General features: G+C 38.1%; 1 protein-coding gene across 1 annotated transcript in view; it reads left to right on the top strand.

Annotated features, from left to right (window-relative positions):
* The window catches only part of LOC148109364 (uncharacterized), a 296,844-nt gene that overhangs the window by 147,251 nt on the left and 122,781 nt on the right, over nucleotides 1–26,812 (top strand). The window contains exons 4-5 of the mRNA XM_087864909.1: nucleotides 16,036–16,165; nucleotides 16,599–16,653. Coding sequence (XP_087721035.1) covers nucleotides 16,036–16,165; nucleotides 16,599–16,653 — 185 coding nt within the window. The remainder of the gene's footprint in view (nucleotides 1–16,035; nucleotides 16,166–16,598; nucleotides 16,654–26,812) is intronic.

Raw genomic sequence — 26,812 nt, 5'->3', positions numbered from 1 at the left:
CCCTGATCTACATCCTGCTTTACTGATACTGGGTAATTTTAAATACTCACTTCTCACATGGAGAAATTATAGCAAGTATATGAACTGAACATAGATTTCTACATTTAAAGTAAAAAGTGGAAGATAACCCTGCTAGCACATTTATCTCTGTCAGAAGACCAAAAAAAAAAATCATATATTCCCTATTTTTACATTCTAGTGTTTCCTCCATTTTTTTTCTTACCGGGAACAATCACTGTAAGCCAGGTTGTTAATTCCATTGCGACTTTGCTTTTTTTTTATAGTGGGCGTTTGTGCAAACAAGGAAATGCTTATCGGTGGACACGATGACTGCGATCAGCTGCCTCAGCTTTCACGCTTACCTACTATTTTCTGGTGCCACTAAATGTCAGTTTCAAGTCTCCCCAAAATTAAGCTGAATGTCTTTTCCAGCAGAGCTTCCATTTTCCACGGATAATTGATAGAGTTTTTCTCTTCCACCCCTTCTTGGACTCTGTCCTTTTCATCGCTTCACGGGTAGTTATCCCCTATTTATGCCCACTTCTACCTTTATTTCCACCCAGATTTCAGCCTCTCTGTGTCCCTTAATTCTCCCCTCATTCCTTTTTCTCCCTTTGCTTCTGATCTTCAGAAAACTGCCACAAACCTTTCCCTGTTCTCTCTCTCTACACACACACACACACACACACACACACACACACACACCACAATAAATGGGTATTTGGTCCTTGCAAGAATTAATACCCTGCAGAGCCACCAAGCTTGATTAGTAAGTGGCAGATAAACCCACCCTGTAAGAAAGTGTTCTAAGGGTTGTGTTTGTCCACAGACACATCTTTTGTACTCATGGCCTCTTTTGTCCATTATCATTGTTATGTTGTGTTTTGAACTTTACTTTTATTTACAAAAGACCATGTTTATGGTGTCATCTGGCTGATAGGCCTTGAAGCATTTAAATACTTTGCATTTAAATACTTTAAATACTTTGCATTTAAATACCCATAGTGACACAGAAAAAGGTAAAAACATAACACCGGTGGAAAATAAGACCGATAGCCTTTTGCAGGATTCCTGGAGGAGTTTCCACTGATTACAAGGCCGAGGGAGCTGAATGGAGAATAAAAACCGTTGGCCAGTATTGGGTTTCTGTACCAGTCAGAAAACCTGAGCGGTTGTCTCCCGCAGGTCATGTGCTTTCTGACATGCACAAAACACCGAAGCAGATCTTCTCCTCCGCATTAACGTTTTGTACCTTCATAGGCTGCACCTCCTTGTTTAGTGGTGGTGCTGGACGGGAAGAATAGAATCCATCCCAGCTGCTCAAGTCCCCTCCCTGCTCTAGCCCACCATCGAGCCCGCGTAGGTGAAGGCAAAAGAGCTCGTCCAGCCCTGAGTGCGTGGACTGTGGCTTTTTTGGTACTCTTTGATGGGCCTTGGGGTAGAGAAGGATGCTGTGACAGGGGGAAAAACATCTTACCTTGGCCACTTAGGGTAATCCACGATGAATGCTAGCTAAGTACCCAACATGCCCAGACCAACTTACACCACAGGGTAGGACCCAGAGGGGGTTCAGAAACTACCACCCAAGGGGCCTTGCTAGCCAGGAGTTACATGTGCTGTCTGTTGGCCAACTTCAAGTATGAACAACTTTCTCCTAGTTCAAGAATGAATAAACAGAAAGACACCCAAAATGATGGTCCAGGAAAAGCTGATGTTAATAATGAGTATCTGTTGCTTTTAAAATTTTTTATTTAAAACACACAAGTTGTACATGAACACAAGCATGGAATGGATAATTAAAATAATATAGAGATACTTAGATTAAAAATTATAGTCTCTTTTTTACTCTCTAATCTCATTTACCTCCCTAAAAGTTAAATACGATTACCCTTTTAGTGTCTTTCTAAATACCATACACACACACACACACACACACACACACACACACACTACCTACTTACTTACACACAGAGAAACAGAGACTTAAAAATATAACCAGCCTTATGTTGGCCATATTTGCTCTGGAACTTGTTTTTTATTTAATATAGCTCAGAGATTTTGTTTCATATTATTGTATTTGGTATACTTCATTCTTTTTCATAGCTCACAATATGGACAACACTGAACATATTTTACCTGTAGTTTACCACTCCCCTCTAAGTGGACTTTTGTGTGAATTCCAGTATGGGATTATTACAAACAACGGTACAATGAACTGCCTTAAATATTTGTGTACATGTGTAAGAATGTCTGTGGGACAGATTCCTAGAAGGGGAATTGTTGAATCAAATAGTATACACATTTCGGGGCGCCTGGGTGGCTCAGTCATTAAGCATCTGCCTTCAGCTGGGATCATGCTCCCAAGGTCCTGGGATCGAGCCCCTCATCGTGCCCCCTGCTCAGCAGGGATCCTGCTTCTCCCTCTGCCTGCTTGTGCTCACGCTTTCTCTCTGACAAATAACTAAATAAAATCTTTAAAAAGAAAAAAAATAAGAATAGCATACACATTTTGCATTTTGACAGATACACATTTCCTCTAAAATAACTACCAATTACCTTTCTCATCAACAGTCTATGAAAATGCCCATTTTCCCCATATTTATGCCAACACTGGACATTATCAGACTTCAAAATTTTTATCTACTTGTTATGCTATGGTTAGTAATAAAATTGAATGCCTTTTTATGTATCTACTGGTATAAACATCTTTAATAATGACAAAGTTTAAGTCTTACGTTTAAAATATAAGTGAATTTTTCTTTTGAATTGTTGATCCTAAAATTCATTTAGAAGAATAAATGGGCGAACTAGTTAAAATTTTGAGGAAAAGAAAAGGTCAGTGGCAGTGGAAGAAAGAATATTCAGGATATTCAATACACTCCCAGGAAACAGTGTAAGGATCAATGGACACACAGTGGCACAACTAGAAGGGCCATAAAACATCCCACAGATGAAATAATTCAGTATATGATGAAAATGGCATCTAAATCAATGATGAACCAAATGATTTCTCAGAATATTTTGTTAAAATCATAATGAAATAGTAAAATCATAGTAAAACTAGAATAAAATATAACTTAATATACATATGATTTTGGACTCGGGAAGGTGTAAACTATAAGAAAGAAAAAATGCTAAAGCGAAAGACACATTAACATACTAAATTTAAACATCCCTAAATGGTTAAAAAAAAAAATGCACCAGGTACAAAATCAAATGGCCGTGAAAACTGGGAAAAATATTTGCAACAAATATGAGAGACATAGGGTTAATATCATCAATGTTTAAAGGAATTTCTTAAATCCATAAGAAAAAAAAACACCTCAATAGAAAAATGAGCAAAGAGCATGAATAAATAAAATGTAAATCCTTCCCTGCTAGGGCTGCTCCAAGAAGAACAAACAGCTGATGGAAATTGGGTGTGTCAAAGTTAGTTGACAGATGAGAGTTCCTTTTGTGTAAAGATACTGCTATTTGGCGGCGATAGAAAACATTCTTGTTTTAGAGAATGTAATATTAGAAGGTAGTATATGACAAGCCACATTTTTACAATTAAATAACTTACAAGATTTATTAAGGAAAAGAAAACAGCTTTAAAAGTGCCTTATTGAAAGCAAAATGTGATCAGAGATACCACTACAGTCACACAGTGTGAAATCATAGTTTCTAAATTTTACTCCCACCCCCAAAAAAGAAAACTAAATAATAAAAGACCACTTATGTGTAGTTAATGTGTTCCCAATTTTGTTTTAAAAATGCTATTTTCTTATAGCATGGAAACTCTTTTATATGTCCTGAGATAAACCAGTAGGTGGGACTTCCTGCAGAAAGTGTCTCACCTTTCTGCGGACTCACACTCTCATCTGGTCCTTACTATTCCAGTGGTGGAAAGAAGCAGGATGCAAACTAAAGAAAGCACACATTTTTTTTTTTTTTTAAAGATTTTATTTATTTATTTGACAGAGATAGAGACAGCCAGCGAGAGAGGGAACACAAGCAGGGGGAGTGGGAGAGGAAGAAGCAGGCTCATAGCAGAGGAGCCTGATGTGGGGCTCGATCCCATAACGCCGGGATCACGCCCTGAGCCGAAGGCAGACGCTTAACCGCTGTGCCACCCAGGCGCCCCAGAAAGCACACATTTTTGACTCAGTTTCCCTGGTTCCTAGCAGCTTTCCTAAGGAGCAGAGGAGGCAAATCTTTTTGCAAGCTGGGGGAGCCTCAGGCTTGCCTGGCCACACTGCTGCACAGGAAAGAAGTACTTGAAAGGGAACCCCCCACAGTGTGTTGCTAGAAGGATGCAGAGTTTGCAATCTCTTTTCAGTGTTGTGGCCAGCAGTGAACTTGGTCCTGACCCACTGCAGTGTTTCCTGCTCTAGGAGGGAGTCTTGTGCTGCCAGTGGCTGCAATTCAGTAATCCAAATTCTAGCAGTCTATCCAAAGGGGGAAAAAAAAAAACAAAGATTTATGTAAAATAATATGCATTGCAGCATTATTAAAAACGGCAAAAATGTAGAAGCTTAGCCTCAAATAGAAGAATGTTTAAATAAATTATGGCACCTGCATGAAGGTAGAATATTATTACAGCCATTAAAGACTCATGTTTTTAAAGACCATTTAACCAAATGGGAAAACACATTATTATGTTAAGTGAATAAAGCAGGGTTCAAGTGGTATTTATAGTATGAGCCCATTTTATAAAAAGAAGGGGAAAAAAGTGCATAGGAAGACACTAGAGTGGAATATTCGAAGAAAATGTAACAGTTTATGACTAAATAGTGTAATGTGGAGTTATATTTTTATGCATTTCTTTCTTCTGCCTAAAATCTTTTACTGTGAGCAAATATTTCATCAGAAGCAAATATTTTATCATGTACTACATTGAGGTACACAAGGAGTTAATCTTTTTATTTCATGTGTATGTGTTTCTTTGTAGAGAAAAGCAGGACCTTCAGCTTTTGAATTAAAAAAACAGCAGCAGGCAAAACTCATTTGGAGGACTATGTATTAATGGCAATAAGCTTTAACTGAGAGAAGATGTTTTAATTGTATTCCTGCTTTAAATGATAAGTCTTCCACAGTTTATTGGCACCTTCTTCTTGGAATATGCTGTTCGTAGTTTTGAAAGTAGTATTTAAGGACTTATGAAGCACAAAAGTCTGGAAAATAAAGATGTGCTATAATCAAGTGTGAGGGCTGAACAAGTGAAAATGGATACTCATCTACCAAAATTGCTGTTGCCCAGCCTCAGTTTTCTTACCTATGTTGGTAACTTCTGCCTCTGATAAAAAAAAAAAAATACTTCTAAAAAGTGTTCACTTGGCTTCTCTGAAAGATGGCAGTTCACATACACATACTCTCCAAAATTCTGACGAAAATGGACAGTAAGAGGCATACATGGGGTGGGAGGGAACAGTGAGGTTAAGAGTATTATCTCGATAAAATACCACAAGCATCAAGGAAGTTTTGTCAAATATAGTCTGACTTTGAATAAACTAAAAGAAGGCATTGGGAATTGGAATAAAATTTCCCCAGGACTCTGCAAGGTTTATTTCTGTAGGTGGAGTAGGTTTAGAAAAGTTTCACTAACAGTCTTCAAATCAGGTGACTAGGGCTGGATAGGAGGCAGAAATATGAAAGAAGGAGAACATTTATGGAAAGCTTTCTTCTGAGTGAGAGTCCCTATGTCCTTTCTACCCTATAAGGAAGAATTTCCTTTAAGAAATTCTTAATTTGACTCTAAAATGGCAGGAACAAATTAGATGTGAGAGCAAAAATAAATGACAAAGAGCAATTTCTGCAACGAAAACCCATAGCAGAAAACAAGACCAACTCTGCAGAAATGTAAATTGGTACACCTGTGGAAGGCAATTAGGGAATAGCAAGTGCTCATCTAAATTAAAAATGGAGTAGATGTACTATTTCTTGTTCCTCTCAAAAGTACAGCTGAAAACCATGGACATTAAACATAGGGCAAACACAAGATTCTGAAAGGTGGAGACAGGAGGTAGACTGGTTGAGGACATCAGGACTAGAGGAGTGGTGTGTTCTCTAAATTCTCTTCTTATCTCATCTATCCAAGACTGGATACTGAAGAAGCCAGCCACATGGGATGCTAATGGCTACAGATAAAAAAGAAATCCCAGTGAAGTCTACTCTTTTTATCCCGAAAGATAGGAAAGAAATAGCAGATAAGACCACTTTTATACAATAACATTACTCTTTACTCCTCCAAACACTACAGAAGAAAACTAGCCCCACCATGATCCATGCCAGGAAAGGCAGAGTGGGGAATCTAGACTCCGCCCACTAGAGGCTCTAACAATACTCCAAATGAAGTGCTGTCAGAGACCAAACAGGGAGCCAGGACTTTCATCCCCACTGGCCAGTAATAAGTTGCTCCTTTTCTCTTCCTTGTAGCATTATCAATGGAGATAGGTGGAGAGTCTAGACTTCCATCTCCACCTGGAAAAAATTAGGCATCCCTCTCTCTTCCTGCTCAGATTGTGACAGAAGAGAACTAGCAGAGACTCACCATTGCCCAGTGGTAATGAAGCTACTCCCAGCTCATTGTCTTAGGAGGCCTTATCAGGAGCCAGAATCTTCAACTGTGACCAGCAATAATGAGAAACTCTCACTTGGGTCTCAATGGAGCAATAATGAGGTGTTATCCTCCCTTCCCCCATAAGATCAGTGTCGGGGAAGGCCAATTAACACAGCCAGTTAAAATAAGACCCAGAGTCTCAGAGCAGGTTTCAAGTGAAAATTTCTCTTCTCATACCAAGAATCAGGAAGATCTCAAATTGCATGAAAAAAAGATAAGAGATGCCAACATTGTGATGACTGTCAGAATTATCTGACAAGGATTTTAAAGCACCCATGATAAAAATGCTTCAACAAGTAACTACAAATAGGTTTGACATACATGATAAATTAGAAAGCCCCAGCAAAGAAATAAAAAGTCTCGATAAGGAAATACAAAATATGGAGAAGGAGCATAAGGAATTTTTAGAACTAAAAATACAAAACCTAAAATAAAAAGCTCAGTGGATGGGCTCAACAGCAGAATAGAAGGGATAGATGAAAGGATCAGTGAAGTGGAAGACAAAATGAGAGAAACAAACTCCATCTCAACAGCACAGAGAAAATAGAATAAAAAAGTCAAGGAACACAGTCTCAGGGACTTGTAGGATTATAATAAATCTTATATATATGCCCCTGAAGTACCAGAAGGAAAGGAGAAAGAGGACAGTGCTAAAAAAAAGTACTTGGAGGGGCGCCTGGGTGGTGCAGTCGTTAAGGGTCTGCCTTCGGCTCAGGGCGTGATCCCGGCATTCTGGGATCGAGCCCCACATCAGGCTCCTCTGCTGGGAGCCTGCTTCTTCCTCTTCCACTCCCCCTGCTTGTGTTCCCTTTCTCGCTGGCTGTCTCTGTCAAATAAATAAATAAATAAAATCTTAAAAAAAAAATGTACTTGGAATTATAATAGGGGTAAAAAAGATACAATGGCTGAGAACATGCTAAATTTGGCAAGAGGTATAAACCTAGATTCAAGAAGCTGAGAAAATCCCAAACAGAATAAACAAACAAATCCACACCAACCCACATTATAATTAAATATATGAAAACTATTGTCAAGTAAACTTGAAAGCAGCAAGAGAAATGACACCTTACCTATAGGAGACAAACAGATGTACAGCAGATTTCTCATAAGAGACAATGGAAACCAGAAGGAAATGGCACAACATTTTTAAAGTGCTGAAAGAACTATGAACCCATAACCTAAGCCCAGTGCAAATATCTTTTAGGAATGAAGAAGGTATCAAGACATTTTCAGGAAAAGTGTAAAGCTAAAAGAATTAGATATTAGCAGACCTTCCCTTTAAAAAAAAAGTGACTTGAGGAAGTTCTCTGAACAGAAAGGAAACAACAACAACAAAAAGGACTTAGGAAAATCAAGAAAAGAAAACATGGTGGGCAAAAGTATGGGTAAATACATTAGACTTTCCTTCTCTTGAGGTTTCTAAATTATACTTGGTGGTTGAAATGAAAATTATAACGCTGTCTGATGGTTCCAAATGAATGTAGAAGATATATGTAATACAAATATATTTTAAATACAGAAGGGAAAGGGACATAAAAGTAGGTAAGTTTCCGGTACTTCACTTGAACTGGTAAAAATAGATAAGTTATGTATATATATAATACCTAGAGCAGCCACTAAAAAATTATACAAAGAGATACATTCCAAAACACTAGATAAATCAAAATGGAATTCTACAATACCATCTAATCCGCTTGAAACACAATAAAAAACAAATGAAAAATAGAACAGAAAATAAAAAATAAGATGGCAGACATAAGCCCTAATATACCAATAATTACATTAATGCAGATAATCTAAAAACATCAGAGACATTTTCAGGGTGGATTACATGAACCAGCTCTATGCTATCTATAAGAAACTCCAAATATAACAATATAGGCATGTTGAAAGTAAAAAGCACAGGAATAGATATATAAAATCATGCAATTACATATATATTATGCAAACATTAAAGGAATTCAAGATTATATTATTAGATAATGTAGACAAAATTACCAGAGACAGAGCCAGACATTCTGTAAGAGGATCAGTCCGCAAAGAAGACATAGCAATCCTAAATGTAACGGCACCAAATGCCAGAGCTACAAAACATGTGAAGTAAAAACTGATGGAACTGAAGGGAGAAGTCGACAAATCCATAATTATAGGTGGACATTTCAACACCCCCTTCTCCACAGTGAATAAGACAACTACACATAAAATCAGTGAAAATAGAAGAATTCATAATACCATCAACCAACAGGGTCTAATTGATATTCATTAAACACTCCACCTAACAATAGCAAAGGACACATTCTCTTCAAGTACCCGTTGAACATACCAAGAAAGACCTCATCCTGCATCATAAAACAATCTTAGAAATTTAATAGAATTGATGCCATATAGATATGTTCTCTGACCAAATAAAATTAAACTAGAAATCAGTAACAGAAAGATAATATGATCCAATGCTTTGAAACTAACTGACATATTTCTAAATAATCCCTGGGTCAAAGAAGTGTCAAGGGAAATTAAAAAATACATTGAACTAAATGAAAATGAAACTACAACATAAAAAATTTGTGGGCAGAAGCCAGAGCAGTTGTGAGAGGAAAATGTATAGAAGTAAACTCATATATTAAAAATGAGGAAATGTCATAAATCGATAATCTAAGTCCCATCTCATGAACCTAGGAAAAAAATAGCAAACGAAACTCTAAGCAGAAGAAGGAATAAAAATAAAATCAGAAATCAATGAAATTGAAAACAGGGAAACAGAGAAAATGAAACAAAGAACTTGTTCTTTGTGAAGATCAATAAAATCGACAAACCTCTAGCAAGACTGACAAAGAAAAACACAAAATACTAATATCAGGATTGAAACAGCAGATATCACTGCAGATCCTGCAGACATCAACAAGAAAGGTAATATGAACAATTTTACCCACATGAATTTAACAACTTAGGTGGAATAAATAAATTCCTTAAAAAAACACAATTACAACTCACCCACTATGATGTAGATAATTTGAGTAGCCCTGAAAGTATTAAGGAAATGGGATTCATTATTTAAAAGCTTCCCCAAAAGAAATCTCCAGGCCCAGTTGGTTTCACTGGAGAGTTCTATTACACACTTAAAAAAATAATAACAATTCTGCACAGTCTTTTCCAGAAAATAGAAGTCTTCTCAGTTCATTAGATGAAGCTAGTATTGCCCTAATACTAAAACCAGACAAAAAGAGTACAAAAAAGAAAACCATATGCCAATATCTTTAACAGAGATGCAAAAATCCTTAACAAAATAGTAGCGAATAAAATTCAGCAATATATTAAAGAATTATAAATCATGACCTAGTGGGATGTATTCCACGGATGCAAGGATGGTTCAATATTTGAAAATCAACCTATGTGATCCACTATATGAACAGGTTAGAGAAGAGAAGACACGTGACCATATCAATTGATAACAAAAAAGCATTTGACAAAATTAAACACCTATTCACAATTAACTTTCATAAAAAATCAGGAATAAAAGAGATCTTCAATTCAATATATAACAATCTTCAAAAAAAAATGCTACAGATAACATTATAGTTAAAGGTGAAGGATTTAATGCTCTTTTTAAGGTTGAGAATAAGGGAAGGATATCTGCTTTCAGCACTTTTATGTAACAGTGTGGTATAAGGCAAGCAAAGGGGGAAAAGGCACACATATTGAGAAGGAAGGAATAAAACTGTTTATTTGTAGATGATATGATTACATACACAGAAAATATCAAAGAATTTGTAAAACAAAAAACCCAGAACTAATGAGTGAGTTCAGCAAGGTCACAGAATACAAACTAAGCGCTCAAAAATCCATTTTATTTCCGTGTACTAGCAATGATGATATTGACACAGAAATTTAAAAATACAATATCCCAATTGCTCAAAAAAGAGAAATAATTAGTTGTAAACCTAACAAAACATGTGCAAGACTTGTATGCTGAAAACTACATAGTTATTATGAAAGAAAAACAAAGTTCTAAATAAATGGAAAGAGTGGAAATAATTAGTTATAAACCTAACAAAATATGTACAAGACTTGTATGCTGAAAACTACACAGGTATTATGAAAGAAAAAAGTTCTAAATAAATGGAAAGGCATGCCATGTTCATGGAGTGGAAGATCTCTATTCTCCCCAAAGAGATATATAAGTTTGGATAGCAATTTCCTTTCAAAATCTCAGGAAGATTTTTGTGGGTGTTGTGGATGTTGACAAGATTATTCTAAATTTTATATGGAAAAGCAAAAGAACTAGGATAGTTTAAGAATTTTGAAAAAAGCAAAATAAAATGGAAGGGATAAGTCTGCCTGATTCCATGATTTATTATACAACCACTATAACCGAGACTGTAGTATTGGTGGAGGGATAGATAGATCAATGGAAGAGGACAGAAAACCCACACAGAGACCCACACAAATATGCACAACTGACTTTTGACAGAGGTTCAAGTGCAATTCAATGGAGATAGATGCCCTTTTAACAAATAATGCTGGAGCAATTCGAAATTTACAGGCAAATAATAAACCTCAATTGCGTACTCACACATTATACAAAAATTAACTCAAAATGGATCATAGACTTAAAACTATAAAACTATTAGAATAAAATAGAAAATTTGGGGGATTTAGGAATAGACAGAGTTCTTAGACTCGACACCAAAAGCATGATTCATAGAAAAATCAATATATTGGACTTATTAATTTTTTTATTCTGCAAGAGTGTTGGGAAAATGAAAATGTAAGCCCCAGACTGGGAAAAATATTTGCAAACCACTTATCTGAGAAAAGACTAGTACCTTAGAATATATGAAGAACTCTCATAAGTCAATGATAAAAAGCAATCCAGTTAGAAAATGGGGAAAAGACATGAAGAGACATTTTACCAAAGAGTATATGTAGATGGTCAATAAGTGTGTGAAAAGATGTTGAACATCATTAGTCATTATGGAAATGCAAATTAGAATTGCAAAGACATATCACTATAAACCTATTAAAATAGCTAAAATAAAAACTAGTGAAACATCAAATGCTGGCAAAGATGCAGAGAAACTGGATCACCTCCGCAATCCTGGTGGGAATGTTAAATGGTACAGCCACTTTGAAAAAACAATGTGGCAAGTTTTTGAAAAACTAAGCATTGCAACTGCCACACAAACCATCAGTTGAATTACTGGGCATTTATCCCAGAAAAATAAAGATTTATGATCACAGCAAAACCTATATGCAAATGTTTATAGCATGTTTGTCTGTAATAGCCAAAAAATTGGAAGCAACCCAAATGTCCTTCAAAGGCCATGTGGTTAACAAACCGTGGTACATACATGCTGTGGAATAGTACTCAGCAATAAAAAGGAATAAACTGTTGATATAGGCAACAACCTTGACGAATCCCCAGAGGATTATGCTGAATGAAAAATGCCAACCCCAAAAAGTTACATTCTGCATGACTCCATTTATGTAAAATTCATTTTTTTAAATTTATTTTTTTTAAAGATTTTATTTATTAGGAAGAGAGAGCATGAGTGGGGGAGGGGCAGAGGAGTGGGGGAGGGGCAGAGGAGAGGGAGAGGCAGACTCCCCACTGAGCAGGGAGCCTGATGTGGAGCTTGATTCCAGGACCTGAGCTGAAGGCAGACGCTTAACCAACTGAGCTACCCAGGCATCCCTGTAACATTCATTTTTTTAAATGACAAGATTATAGAAATGGGGAATAGACTAGTGGGTTCCCAGAGGCTAAGAAAGGGATAAGGAAAAGAGATAAGTGGGTATGGCTGTGTAAGGGCAACATGAACATTTCTAGTGATGGACGAGTTCTGTATATTAACTGTTTCAATGAAGATATATCTTGGTTGTAATATTACACTGTAGTTTTACAAGATGTTACCACTAGGGAAAACTAGGTAAAGGGTACAGTGTATGTCTTTATTATTTCTTACAAAGGCATGTATCTATACTTATTTCAAAATAAATAGTTTTAAAAATGCACATATACTTTAATTCTGAATTGTACTTCTGAGATTTAGCCATAGATAGTCATTTCAGGTCTAGCTATAATAGCAAAAGATTTTACAAAAGAGTGTTTTAGTTCATTGGGGGTATAGGTTTTAAATAAATTCATACAATGCAGATGTTACAAAGAATGAGATAGCACAAATATATTGATTCATATGGAAATGCACACTTCAAAAACTATGCTTTTGGTATGTTATTTTAAAGAAATGTTAATATACCGAAAAGTGTATTTATATTTTTGTATGTAGGAATTACTTTTGGAATGGTAGGCAAGTGACTCAAAACCATGGTTGAACTTAGAAGAGGAGCTATGTGTCTGGTGGGCAGGTGTGAATGAAGCCTTATTTACTATCTTTACACACTCTGTTGTTCCTCTTGAATTTTATACTTTGCACTTATGTGAAATTGAAGAATATATTAGCATGTTTTAAAAAAACAAGAGAACATCTGGAAAGAGACTCAGGATATATATGGGAATTTAGTATATAATGAAGCATTTTATGACAATAGGGGGAAAAGATGGGTTATTTTGTAAAACATCTTGGGAAAACTGCCTAGCCATTGAGGGAGGGTGAGCGGTCATTCAACTACTTAACTCTTTACATCCAAATAAATTCCAAATGACATAAAGATGTAAGTGGAAACAATGAAAAAAGTATTAGAAGAAAATATAGGTAAACATTTCATAATCTTGTGGTAGGAAAAAAAATTTTTTAAAGCATAGCACCAGCAATGTAATCACAAAGGAAGAAGATTGACAGATTTAATATATATGTTAAATATGTATAAGTTTACTCTTTTGTATGACCAAAACAGCAGTGTCCAAATATATAAACTACATTAAATGATACAACGCCGCCCCTCAACAAGAGAATGGGAAAATAAATTGTGGTATATTTGCATAATTAGTTACTACACAGCAACAAAAATGAGTGAACTATAGACAGATACAAGGAGCAGCATGGAGAAATTTTGTGGATATAATGTTGAGCCAAAGAAGCTATTTACAAAACCAGTCCACGGTATTAAATGTCAGGAGGGTGGTTCATTTTCAAGAGGAAGGATAGAGTCGTGACTGGCAGAGACACGAGGAGGCTTCCATGATGCTATCGATGTTCCGTAACTTAGGTGATGGTACAAGCGTGTGTTTGCTTTGTGCTAGTTCATTAAGCTGTATCCTATTCTGTATGCAAATTGTACTTTAATAAAGCAGTTTTAAAAACAAACATGCAAACAAAAGCATAACATTTTTGGACTTTCATAATGGCAAAGATTTTTTTTTTAATGAAGTTGTCTTTTGGTGGTACTGTCAGTGATAAAACTTTTCAGAAGACAGACTGGTAATGTGTTTCAGAATTTTAAGTTTCTATTAAAGGAATTCGTCCTGAGGATAGAGTGAGAAAAATGTAAGAGGAAGCATCTATAACGATTTTCATAATAGCTTTATTTATAAAAATGAAAAATCAGAAACAAACTAAATGCCCAACATTGAGAGATTGTTTAACTGATAATGATACATAAGGCATATGTATCATCATGCTAGATAGACAAGGCAGGGCTATTTTTCTTTCTGTGGAAAGCAATATGAGTAGTTTGGTGAGTGAAATAGCAATTTTAGATCTCTTCGTCTCATGTAAACACATTCATATACACACTTAAATATACACACTCAAAATCACATTTAAAAAAACATCTATACCTAAATAGTTTGAGATACTAGTCATTAAAATGTTAACAGAATTTTTCTCAGTTTTTCTGTGTATTTTTTTTTGTCTTTTCAGTTTTACCTTTTGTATTTCTAAAAAAAGCAAGCAAACACAGGTAGATATGACTTTGTAATAACTGAAGAGAATAATAAAACAACAGTAAACAAAAATACCAGAAGAGCATTTTTGTGAATTTCTTAGCGTAATCCCCCTCCCCCCAGCAGTATTCAGGGTTCTTAGTTAAAATGGGAGGAAAAGAAGGGAAGGTAGAGAAATATAAATAAACCATATATTTGTTAAGTTTAATGGTGTTAACATGATAACATTGAAAGATAAGAATCCTACAATCTTACAAAGAACTTTGTTTACATATAAGCAGAATTACTTCTAGGTCATCCTGCAACGAAGTTATTTTCATTTATAGATTGAATGATCATGATGTAATCCCAAGTATTTTCTAGTATATTGAAAAAAACCTAAAAAAGTGGTATATTACAAACTTAAAAAAGAGTTTTCATAATTAATTAGACCAGGGATGGATCCAGGTTTTACGGAGTTTTAAAGGTATATAATTTTTTAGTCTGCCTTTGAGAAAAAGAACAAATTTTTTTAATACAGTTTTAGTTACTGGTCCTTGGAAGGGCACGTGGAAATGGAGGGTCCTAACACTTATGTTCCTCTTACTTCATATTAATTCATCTGCTCAGACACATAAACTTTCTTTTCTTACACCTGTTTCCCTTTTGGGTGGAATTATTGCTCAATACTATTAAATTATGATAACACACCTATTTGTTACTAATGCAATTTAAAGATGTTTTGTGGACAGGTTCGTTAAAATACAAAGGAAAAAAGCGTATTTAAGTCTTCTTGTAGAAGGTTGTTAAGCTTCTTGATGCTTTCAGGCCCTATACATAGAATAATTGGCTTTATTTATTTCTCCTATTTTGAAGTAAATAATTCGTTCAACGAATAAGTATTTGATTAATATAATTTATTTACTCTAGAAATAGCCCCACACTTACAGAAAATATAAGAATTCTAAAATTTGGCTTCAAAATATATTCAAATTTTACTTCAGAGCTTCCCAAACTTTAATGTACGTTTAACGTTCAGTTCAGTGGAGATCTTGTTGAAATGCAGCTTCTGATGGAGTGGGTCTGGAATGGGGTCTAGCCCCCTGCGTGTTTAGCACGCTCCACGTGTTGGCTCTGTGGCTGGTCTGCAGACCACGCTTGGTGTAGAGTGAGGCCCGCACCTTCTAACCTGTCCGCAGCATGCCCTCATCAGAGCGGGAGGGTACGTACCTCCATGCCCTCAACACGGAAGTTGCCGGGGAATGTTCCAGTCTAGAGGTTCTTAGGGGCAGCTGATGGGTGCATAATCGTGAATGCAAATGTAGGACTTGGATTGCTTGAAGCAACCGACTCAGCCTAGGGCAGTGGGTGAGCGGAAGAGGAATGAGGGCCAGAAAGTGAGCACAGTGCTGAGGAAGAACCCACCTCTTCCTGCTCTAGTTGGAGGAAGTGTTTATGAGTAAACAAGACAGGCAGGCTCTTGTCATTTTCAGCCTGCCGTCAGAAGCACAGGGGAAGCGGGGAGACCTCCTCATAGGAATTCAAGAGTTTAGAAAAAGAGACTCAGAATTGTTCAACTCTGGTCACACACATGTGTTTGCTTCCATTTCAGGGTTTGGGGTATGCTGTGTGTAGTGACAGCGCTCCCTGCAGGCCTCCCAGCCCACCTGTGACCTTGACCTCTTCTGTGAATTGTCCTCAGGAGCCGACTGTGTCCAGCATTTCCAGCTTCCTTGCACCAGGTAAGGAGTCTTTGCGTGGTGTTTTTGACATTGCACTCATTGTGCTGTGAGGCTAACTGCACATTCTTGGTGGGGCCGTGCAGGGGTGCAGAGCTCTGAAGAGGCGCTTTCCAGCAGCACTACTCCAGTAATCACAGACATAGGACTTGTTACTATCAGGGTAAGCTAAGAAAAGCACGAAATGCCCTGTTGCTCCTCATTTTGACACTTTTCATCCCTAGGAGAGCTGATCCATGTATTTTTGACTATGGTAAATAAACAAACAAACAAACATAGATGTTTTCCTTCTTAACACATTTTTAAGTGTTCAGTCCAGTATTGTTAGCTCTACATGCAGTGTCGTACAGATCTCTAGAACTTTATATATTCATCTTTTGAAACCGAAGTTCTATATCCATTGAAACTCCGCATTTCCTTTTTCCCCTACCCCCAGGCAACCACCATTCTTCTTTCTGTTCTTTGGAGTTTGACTACTTTAGATACCTCACGTAAGTGGAATCACCGAGAATTTGTCTTTCCGTGAGTGGTTTATTTCACTTAGCATTATATCCTCAGGTTTCATCCACACTGCAGCATGTGTCCGGATCTCCTGTTCTATGGCTAAGTCATACTCCACTGCATGTATCTACTGCATTTTCTGTATTCATTCATCTGTGGAGGGACTCGTAGGTTGTCCTCACCTTTTGGCTGTTGCAAATAATGCTGCCGTGACTGCGGGTGTGCAGATACCTCTTTGAGATCCTGATTTCAGTTCTTTCAGATACGTACCCAGAAGTGGGATTGTTTGGTCATATGGTTGTTCTGTGTTTAATCTTTTGAGGAACCGCATCCTGTTTTTCCCATCAGCTGCACCGTTTTACGGTCATTTACAGCAACACTTGCTGTTTTGTCTGTTTATGTTTTATAACGGCCATCCGATCAGGTGTGAGGTGATGTGCCTGCAATATAATACTCTCAAACTAGTGTAATCCGTTTGGGGTACATTTGTGTTTCCACTTTCAACATTTTCTGCTCCTGTTAACTAGTCTGGCCACTGACAATTACTTTGTTTGCCCTTCCTGGCTGTAATACACACTGTCTTGTTCAACATGAGCCTGTGTGGGACATTAGTCTGTTCTCGCTGACTGCTTCACAGAGGACAGCTTTGGGTAGTTGAAATGGGTTTTCCTTGGCTTGCCTTCCTGTGGTCGCCCTCCCCTACAAAACAAATTACCAAGAATTCTTAAAAATAGAGTATTACATTCATATGTGAGGATGGCTATGGACAGTGATTGACTGGATATGAATGACTAAAAAAAAAAAAAATGCAGAACTGGCAAAAAGGAAAGGAAAGTGTCCACCCTGAATGTGACATCAGAATCGTGGGGATCTTTTAGGGAATCTGTTTTATGAGGCCAGTGCATGAGGCTGGAAAGCAATGTGGTATTGCTGGAACTCATGAAGAAGAGTAAGGTCCCACGCCAGGGGCGAGCCCAGGCCTCTGGGGAGAGCTCCCAACTGCTGGGAGGTTTCCTTGTTTTGCAGGCTGTACAGAGTAATTGGTTGTTCAGCCACATTCTGTGGTTGCGTTACAAAGTGGCTTTGCAAAAGTAGCATTGCTAGGATGCATTAGAAATGATGATTTAAGATTGAACTGGCTCTTTTGAAATAACGTAAATTACATGCTGCAACATTGTTTTTCCCAAGTGGCTGAAATCACTGACTTAAGATATTTAAAATGTCAGAAACGTATAGACTTAATCAGCTTGGAAAGTCTGCCCTACTTCAGGGAGTATCATAGGTCTTCATCATCATCTAAGTAGACCTTTGAGACCACATGGGCTGTGACTTGATTTCTCTCATTATAAATAAATCCAAAATGACTGATGCATTCCGACATCCGGACAGGGCTGGACCAGATGTGTGACTGAGTCATATTTGCAAGTTCCTTGCTTCAGATCCTTCAGTGTACACTTAGCATCTAACATTTAAACATTTAGACTGAAGGATTATTCTTCTTAAGTATGGTAATTCTTGATGCCTAACAGACGGATCTGTGGAAGCATGTGCGTGTCTGGGTGCACAGAGCTAGACGAAGGAACGGCAGCTTCCCCGGGCATCCCTGTACAGCAGTGGGAAGGCATTAGTGTAGATGGTAAACATGGCACCTGTTAACTCAGGTTTCTACATGTAACACTCAGGCAATTGGTAAGACAGTATTTATTCCAACTCCCTTACAGGGGCGGGGAACAAGATAACAATAAGAATTGTTGCCATTGTTGAACTATCTCTATTGAATATTTTCATAACAATAACAAAAAATTCTTGGCATTGCCGATTTGTCTCTATTGAACATTTTGCATGGTGTTATGGCAAGCTGCACCACTATCCTCATTTAGAATCACTTGATTTTGACAATTCATAGTTGAAATTCTTACACTGAGTGGTATTTTATATAGGTCTGTTTATTGGAAATGAGTGGTTTAGTTTTTAACATTTATTTCATTTTATTGAGATATAATTGACATGTAACATTATATTAGCTTCAGGTATAAAACTTAATGATTTTATACGTGTATATATTGCAAAATGATCACCATAATAAGTCTAGTTAACATCTATTACCATATTTAATTATAATTTTTCTCTTGTGATGGAGACTTTTAAAATGTACTCTCTTAGCAACTCCCAAATATATATTACAGTATTATTAACTACAGTCACCATACCATTCATTTTTTTCTTACTATCTGAAAGTTGTTAGTGTATTTTCCGAGAAATTTGTCGGGTTTGGTAAATCATAGAAGAAAGTTGAACTGAAAAAATGACCACGGAAAAATGGAAAATGTTTTGACAGCATGAAAGTAAACAAACAGAAGAACTTTGAAAGCCACTTTGTAACTTTATAACTGTGTCTGCATATGTTACCACTGCCTGGTGAGTATGAATAACTCATTCTGTCCAGCACTGAGAGAGTGAACAATTGTGAAATGAAAGAGGTTGAAGCATGTGAAAGCACTATGTTCATTTAGCATGAACTAACTCTGTTAACTAACCGTAAAGAGATAACACATTTCTGTTAATACAAAATAACTTTCCCCCAGTTCCACTTAATAAATGTTCAGTGATACTTTAAAAATAACAGTTTGAATGGTTACCAAATTAGCCTTTCTGGGGACACTCGTATGATACAGTCTCTGTCTGGCAGACTCTGTGTGTGTGTGTGTGAGACAGAGCCACACGTGTGAGCAAGGACAAGTTTGCATAGTTGAATACACAGCACAAGAAAAACACTCACATGCATGTGAGATGGGTTCCAGTTAGAGAAAGCTAGAATTTATTTATCACCTGCAAATTTCACAAAAACTTGATGTAAATGACCAGAGCACTTTGCCTTTATAATATAACATTGGAGAAATAGCTGGATTCTGTCCTGATGGCCAGGGCAGATGGTCGATATCATGTGCTACGAATGGGCACTTTGCAGTTCTCAGCGTTTGGAACTCTGCCATGTAAATTTGAAATGGGTCAAAGTGAAGTGCTAAGATTTTCATACACTTATTAGAGGGTGCAAATTTCAAAACTGCGGGGGGAGGGAATCATAGGAAGTTAATTCCTGAGAAAACAATGCTTCTAGTAAAGATACGTTTGGATCAGAGACTGTAATTTATCTGGCTCTTACCTGGATGAACAGGAGATGGGGAAAGTCTTGACATAAATGAGTGTGATGGAGTAATGTTTTTCTGTGTTAGTAATTGTCATTTTTGATATTTGCGTTGAGGCCCTTCCATTAATTCTTGTGTCATAGTAATGTAATAGTTATCACTTTTTAATGCTATTATAGTATGTGGGTTAGCTTTAATGAGAGTCTGCAAAGAGATTAAAATAAAAAGATTCCATGACATGGTTTATGTTATAAATAAGAGCTTTTTTTTTCAGTTGCAAGTGTAGGGTTCTATGGGGAGAAATAATCAGACGCTACATGTGCCACACCTTATGATTGCTTTGCCTTTTAGATGTGAACCTTAGGCTTTCATCTCCTCTCTAGGTTTGCCGTTCTTAGCAGAGAGGAAGCAGCGCCGGGAAGGGGGCGATGCTGCTTCTAGAAAGCCTGAGTTGCATATCTACATAACTGAGACCTAGTGTTACTCATTATCACAAAACACAAACTATTTATACAAATATTAATAACATAAAAGTGACTAGTTTATTAAATGAGAACCCTGGGTGGAGAAACTTATGAAAATAATAAGGCACTTTTAAGCTATCAGACTGTACAGCTACAAATGAATTATTACAAGCATAATGATTGTTTTATGCAGGGGTTAAAAAAAAACAGAAACCTTTATTCACAGATATGCACAAATAAAAAGTGATGGATTGTGACCCCATGGTTTGTTGACCACAAAGAGGAGCAGTATCTGTATGTATCAACCTGATCAACTGAAAGACGCAGAGATTGGGGGCAGTGTCAGATCAAAGATTGGCCTGTGAATGGGAAATGGGTCCTTACATTTACTGAGCGCCTGCCCGGTGACAGCTCTCTGCTAGGCATTTAATGCATGTTGTAATTTGAGAAGAACAAAGAGCGTGATGAATGGCCTAGTAATGGACAGAGATTAGAAGGGCTGGTGCAAGCCTCCTGGAAATCCAAGTGATAAGAGGGAGGTGGGGAGCTGACACTAATGTCAGGGAAGAGGCCTAGCAAGAAGAAATAACAGGCCAGTTTTGGACACTTGGAAGGAAGGTGCTCAGCAGAAGGCTTCAGCCACTACCTGGGCCTCAGAGGCAATGAAAGGCAGTTTTATATTATTCAGAGCACGTTTGCCAAACAGCGGGTCTTTACTTCGTATATGGGGTGGTAAAAACAGGAAAAGACCAGAAAGCAGAGTGACATCAGAGGTATTAACATCCATCTGTCTGTTGTTCCTTACATCCATCCATCCATCCATCCATCCATCCGCCCAATTCAAGAAGGCAGAGGACAGATGGACAGTTCTTGGTTACTTCTGTTGGAGTTACCAATATGTAACTGTTATAGTTAACAGTTCTTGGTTAACTTCTATGATCAGTAGCCCTTAGTGTCTGTGCCCCATTGGTTTCTAACTTTAGCTGTGCCTGTCTTGTGGCCCAGGACATCAGCTGAAGTTCATAATTCTGACCCTAAGTCACCAAAGAAATATTCAATATAATATTCAATATACCCTTTTAAAACAGGTAGATATAAGTAAGATGTATTCGAGAAAGATTTCCATTTTTTTTTCATCAGACTGATGATTCCTTGAGGGTAAGAAATCATCTCTTATTCATTTTTATATCCTTGACACCTAGCACAATGCTTTTCACATAGAAGTTAAAATATTTGTGACATTGAACAGAATAGAAATAATTTAAGATTTTGGGAAGAGATTTGCATTGTTTAAAATCCAGTATTCCCGTTATCAAGGAACTCAACCAGAAATGGTTTATCGCCCTACCCATACTCCTACCCATTCTCAACCCTCAAAATAAGATGTTGTTTTCATGTATTGAATTAAGGAGTCGGTTATAGAAGTGTCTTTAGTAAGGTAGAGGATATGTTTCTAAGACATCTCTCAGGAATGTTGAACAGAGGAAGGTATTGTCAGGGTGGTGTCCCATGAAGGAGTTATTCTCTACCGTTCTGCCTCAGATGTGTCAGGCGGAGACTCTCCTACTCCCGCCTATGCCCGCATGGTTCTTAGCTCGGTCACTTGGCAGCTGCTAGCCTAAGTCTATACAATGCCCTAAGTTCAAGGTCGGATTTAGCCAGATAAAAGTTAGGGATGAGGATGACAGACCTTTCATAAGATACCTCTACCTGAAGTTTGTCGAGGCCATCCTCAACTCTGCCTACGCCTAACATGCATCCCTGAAGAGACCTGGTTTTCCTTTAGGAGAATCCGTGTTGTGGGGTAGAGAGAGCAGTGGGTTCTTGAGTCCTTGGGCTAGGATTTCAGCGACCACGTCTGCCCTAGCTGGTGAGCTGTAACTCCTTGGGCTTCAGTGTTCCTGATTATGAAGTGAGTATTATAATATCTTCCTTACGGGATTATTGGCCAGATCATATGAAATAATGTGTGTGATGCACTGGGGGGATTTCCAAGTGCCAAATATACGCTGGACCAGAGTTCTGTCTGTGACCAGACCAACTTTTGGTAGCTTTGCTGCCAAGGATGTATTAACCTACTAGTACCGATACCGGTTGAAAAGTAAGGGAGATCATAAGGAACATTTTATTAATAAGATATACAGTTACAGATTAGTTATTTAGGGTGTATTGGTAACTCCAAGGTAAGGAAAAAGAAAAAGTGTTATTCATAAGAAGGGAAGTTCTTCACACAAGAAGCACAGACCATAATAATACTCTTGGCCCAGTTAGTCCAGTACTTTGACTTTATTAACTTCGTTACAGTCCCTCCCCTCTTCTCAACAGAATCCTGACCGCCTCCCTGGTATTCAGTAAGCTCACTAACACTCTAGTATTTTCACTTAAATCTAGTCAAGATCCTATTAACACTTTTAAGTGGGTCAGCAGTGTTCTCTCTCTGATAGCAATACTTTACTTACCATAGAGCTGTCCTTAGTGAGAGAGAGAGAATAGCATTTTTCGTAGGTCCTTGTCATCTTGGTGTTTGCTTCAGAACTCCTGTTAAACTACTCCTGGAATCCTTAAAAAAATGGTTTCACGTTCTAAGCAGTATATTTTAAAGGGGCTCAAACCTTTTCCTACAATTTTATACATAGGACACCGTACCACCTACAGTTTAATATTTGTTTTAACAAGTTACAATAAAAATGAAAACCAGCTGTGTCATGCTTTTTGCAATTTACCATTTGCCTTTTGTCAGTTAGAAGTATTTCCAGAGCAGTCCCTGTATCTTCTGTTCATGAACCATGTAGGTGGCGAGAAGTCCCCTTTATGAACAGATGAAGTAGGCTCGGGGAAATGGCCAAGCTTTTTAAACCACAGAATGTGTTTATAGCACTTCTGAAAATAGCAGTTTCGAGTTTTGGTGCTCTTTGAGTCTGCTTGCGTGTAGGAGATACAGTAAAATATTAATTCATTCAACAAATTTTTAGCTGCTATGATGTGCCAAGCACTATAGGTCATGTGAAGAAAGCTCTGAACAAAATAGACAAAACTCTGCTACATGAGCATATATATATATTTTTGGGGGGGGGCATATATTTTTAGGAGGTGAGTGTCAGGCTAGTCATTTGGCTCTCAGGGAGGAAAAAAAGGCCTAATTATTAGTGTTTGATTTCAGACTATCTGGACTTGAGGAGAGCTAAGAGAGGTAACTAATAAACAGAGTAAGTAAGTGGCATATGTGACATGTCAGATGGTGACAGGTGCCATGGAGGATGGTAAAGCAGGGAGGGGAGGATAGGGAATGTTGGGAAAGGGTTGCAGTCATAACTATGGTGATCAGAGGACGCCTTGCGGAGATGGGTACACTGGGTAAAGGCCAGAGGAAGTGAGGGAACAAATGCAAATGTCTGGAAAGTGAGTTCCAGACAGAGGGAACAGCAGGTATGAGGTCATGAAGTGAGAAGGCACCAGACATGTTCAGGGGGAAGGTCTGAAGCCCACATGCCCCGACAGAAGTGAGAGGGATAGTGAGGGGCAGGAGATGAAGTGAGATGGACCCACCCTGAGCGGGGCCTGCAGTGTGTTAGTAAGGATTTTGCTCTTCCTCTGAGTGACGTGTGAGAGGGTCTTGGGCAGAAGAGTGACATGGTGTGATTAAACATTTCAGCAAGTCCCGGGCAGCTGCTTTCTTGAGGATAGGTGGAGAAAGAGCTAGACACTGGGAGATTCTTCAAGAGCCCATGAAATAGCCCAGGTGAGAGATGGGGCTGATTTGGACCAGGGTGGTTAGATGGGGTCAGCTTCTGGATGTACTGCGTGCCAGAGCCGACCTGATTTGCTCAGTGGGTTGGATGTGCAGTGTGACAGGAGGACGTGGGTCAGAGACGACTGCGACGCTCTGGGTGTGGAAGTCAGTCAGTCAGACCTGAGGTTTTGTGTTTTGTTTTAAGGTCCGACTCAGATTCTGTTTCTGCCAGTGTTCTTCCCCAGCTGTTTGTTTCCCTTTGGACAAGATAGGTCTTGCCCCTGGATGACAAGCCCCCTGAAGGTAGGGAGAGGATATAACGCTTCCGGCGCCCAGCCCAGAGCCTGCCGCGTAGCCAGTACCTCAGTAAATAGTTGTTGAGTGAATGTTGTCGTGCCTCTCTCTGTAGTTTAGTTTCCAGAACTGTGAGGTCTAAATAAGAATACTGAGATTTGAAGAATAAATGGAAAAATGCTGTGTCCAAGGTGCATTATACATTCAATGTACAGGAAACATTAATACATGGAAGCTATAATTATTGTCCATATTCTGTGCTGTTTAAAAGGTTGATAACGGTTTGAAAATCCCCAAAGGGGATTTTCCCCAAAGGCCTCTGCACAGGAAAAAATAACAGTGGCTAATTTTCACCATTTTCATTAAGACTTTTTCACTAGGAGCCATCCCTTAACACAGAAATAGAAGACTTCTATGTATAAAAGCCATAAAATCCAAATTATTTTAACTGCATTGCTGCAAATAGAAGGGATTTGTCTTACCCATAGTATTAAACTAGTGCAGAAGCAAGAGAAACACCCCCTAGGAACTTACCTTCCGCACATAAATTTTGCTTACTCTGATGATGGTTGTTTTAAAATGGCACCTACTCTGAGCTTTTGGAATAAAAATGAAAAGACTGCCGTGGTGTCAAAAGTAGATGAGCACAGAGACCGAACAGTTTGAGAGACCGCGTACTTCAGTTGCCATGGTAGCCAAAAGCTCCCAAATAGATCCTTTCCCCTGCCCAGATGTTTAATGTTTGTAATAGCATGTCCTAAATGGTGACAGAGCCAGATGTGAATGTATAATGTCATTTATTTTATTTTATTTTATTTTATTTTATTTTATTTTATTTTATTTTATTTTATTTTATTTTATTTTTTTGCCCTTAACAGTTTAGAAAATCTTTTTAAAGGTCAGAGGTTGAATTTAGCGGAGAGTAAGCAAGTGAGGATTTGGTAGAATATCTGTGTTTCTGAACTCCGTATTTTCAAGCTATATATGGACACTCTGTTGCCTTCGCAGTCGAATTCATTAATTCTACACATTCCAAAAAAGAATTCATAGATCCCATTAATAAGAGCATACCCGGTCATTGAGACTATAGAGTTTAGAACTGTCAATAGGAATCTTTTATTTTCCTGTGTTAGGGCTTGCGTACCCATTTGGGCTACAGTAGAGAAAAAAACAGACACTAACTTGCAAGTAACTCCTAAAACTGATCGTTTTAAGAAAAAACCTTTGCCTTGATTATAGCTCTTCAGTAAGTAAAATTTTATATGCATATTTTATAAGTATATTTGATTTTCACCAGTGGTTTATTTTTATTTTACACAAGAAAGCTAATGTTAGCCTATATTTTCCTATGAAAATACTTTTGATGAAAGTAAAAAAGTGTAGCCTCCCCTTGCCATTGACCCAGTGACCCTATAAAGGAATGTTAACCGAGGGCCATAATACATGCTAAAAGAGCGGTTAGCTCTTCTTGAGAAAGAAAAATTTTAATGTTCAATTAATCTATGTGAAGAACAATGAACATAAAAGTGTAATACGTGGAAGAAATAAAATATTTATTGCAGTTATGTATTTTTTCCGGTGACTAGAGGGTAAAAGAAAAAGAGAGAGAATAAAGTCTTTTTTTTTTTTTTTAATAAGGAGATTAGAGTCAGATAATCAAGGAGAAAGAAGAGCATAGGAGAAACTGAAGAGGAGGAAAATGTAAGTAACTCCTATTGAGTATTACTCGGTAAAACTCCATTCTTCCCAAACCTTTGCTCACTTGGGCCCTCGTTTTCCATCTCATTCAGTAGCAACAGAAAATCCTGCCCACCAAGCTCCATTCTGACCGGGAATGCCGCTCTCCCCTTTCTGCGGCACCGCTTTTTCCTCACCTGCGGGTCCAGCCCTAGAGAAGGCTGGGCATCCCTGAGTCATCTGATATCCATGCCCCCCTACCCGCTCCCTTTCTGCTCTCCACTCACCCTCCTGAGGGATCACCTGAGCTCTTCCTCCGACAGCCTTTTTGGTGCCCATCGCTCGCTGTCTCAAAAGGAAGTGCCCCTGGAGGAAGTCTCTTTGCCCTCTCTTTTGGATCTGCGTAGAGTTCACCCCGATGATCTCCCCAAGCAAAAGTTGTCCTCTTAGGGCAGTGCAGATTAATAGAACTTCCTGCAATGGCGGAAGTGTTTTATGTTTGTGTTGTCCGGCATGGTAGCTAAGAGCCTCTTGGGCTACTTAGAGTTAAATTAATTAAAATGAAATAAAAATAAGCACTGAGTTTTTTAGGGACGCTCCCCACATTTTGGGTGCTCAGTAGCCACATACGGCTAGTGGCTACCAAACTGGGTAGTGCAGCGTTAGAGGCAATCCCAGGGGCTGCTGGGAATGGGCCAATTCCGGTACCCACCATGCTCAGCCCCAGGGAACCGTGGTCTCAGAGGAAAGCCATGGCGCTTGCAAAGCGACAGCGACTCTCCATCAGCTGTGCTCCTGCAGCGGTTTCTTTTAAAGGGAAACTGGAATGGGGCACGTC

Source organism: Ursus americanus, chromosome 10, assembly GCF_024610735.1.
Source record: "Ursus americanus isolate L20-20 chromosome 10, mUrsAme1.1.p, whole genome shotgun sequence".
Lineage (NCBI taxonomy): Eukaryota > Metazoa > Chordata > Mammalia > Carnivora > Ursidae > Ursus > Ursus americanus.
The sequence above is the reverse complement of the archived record's forward strand: the minus strand, read 5'-3'. Positions and strand labels throughout refer to the sequence as shown.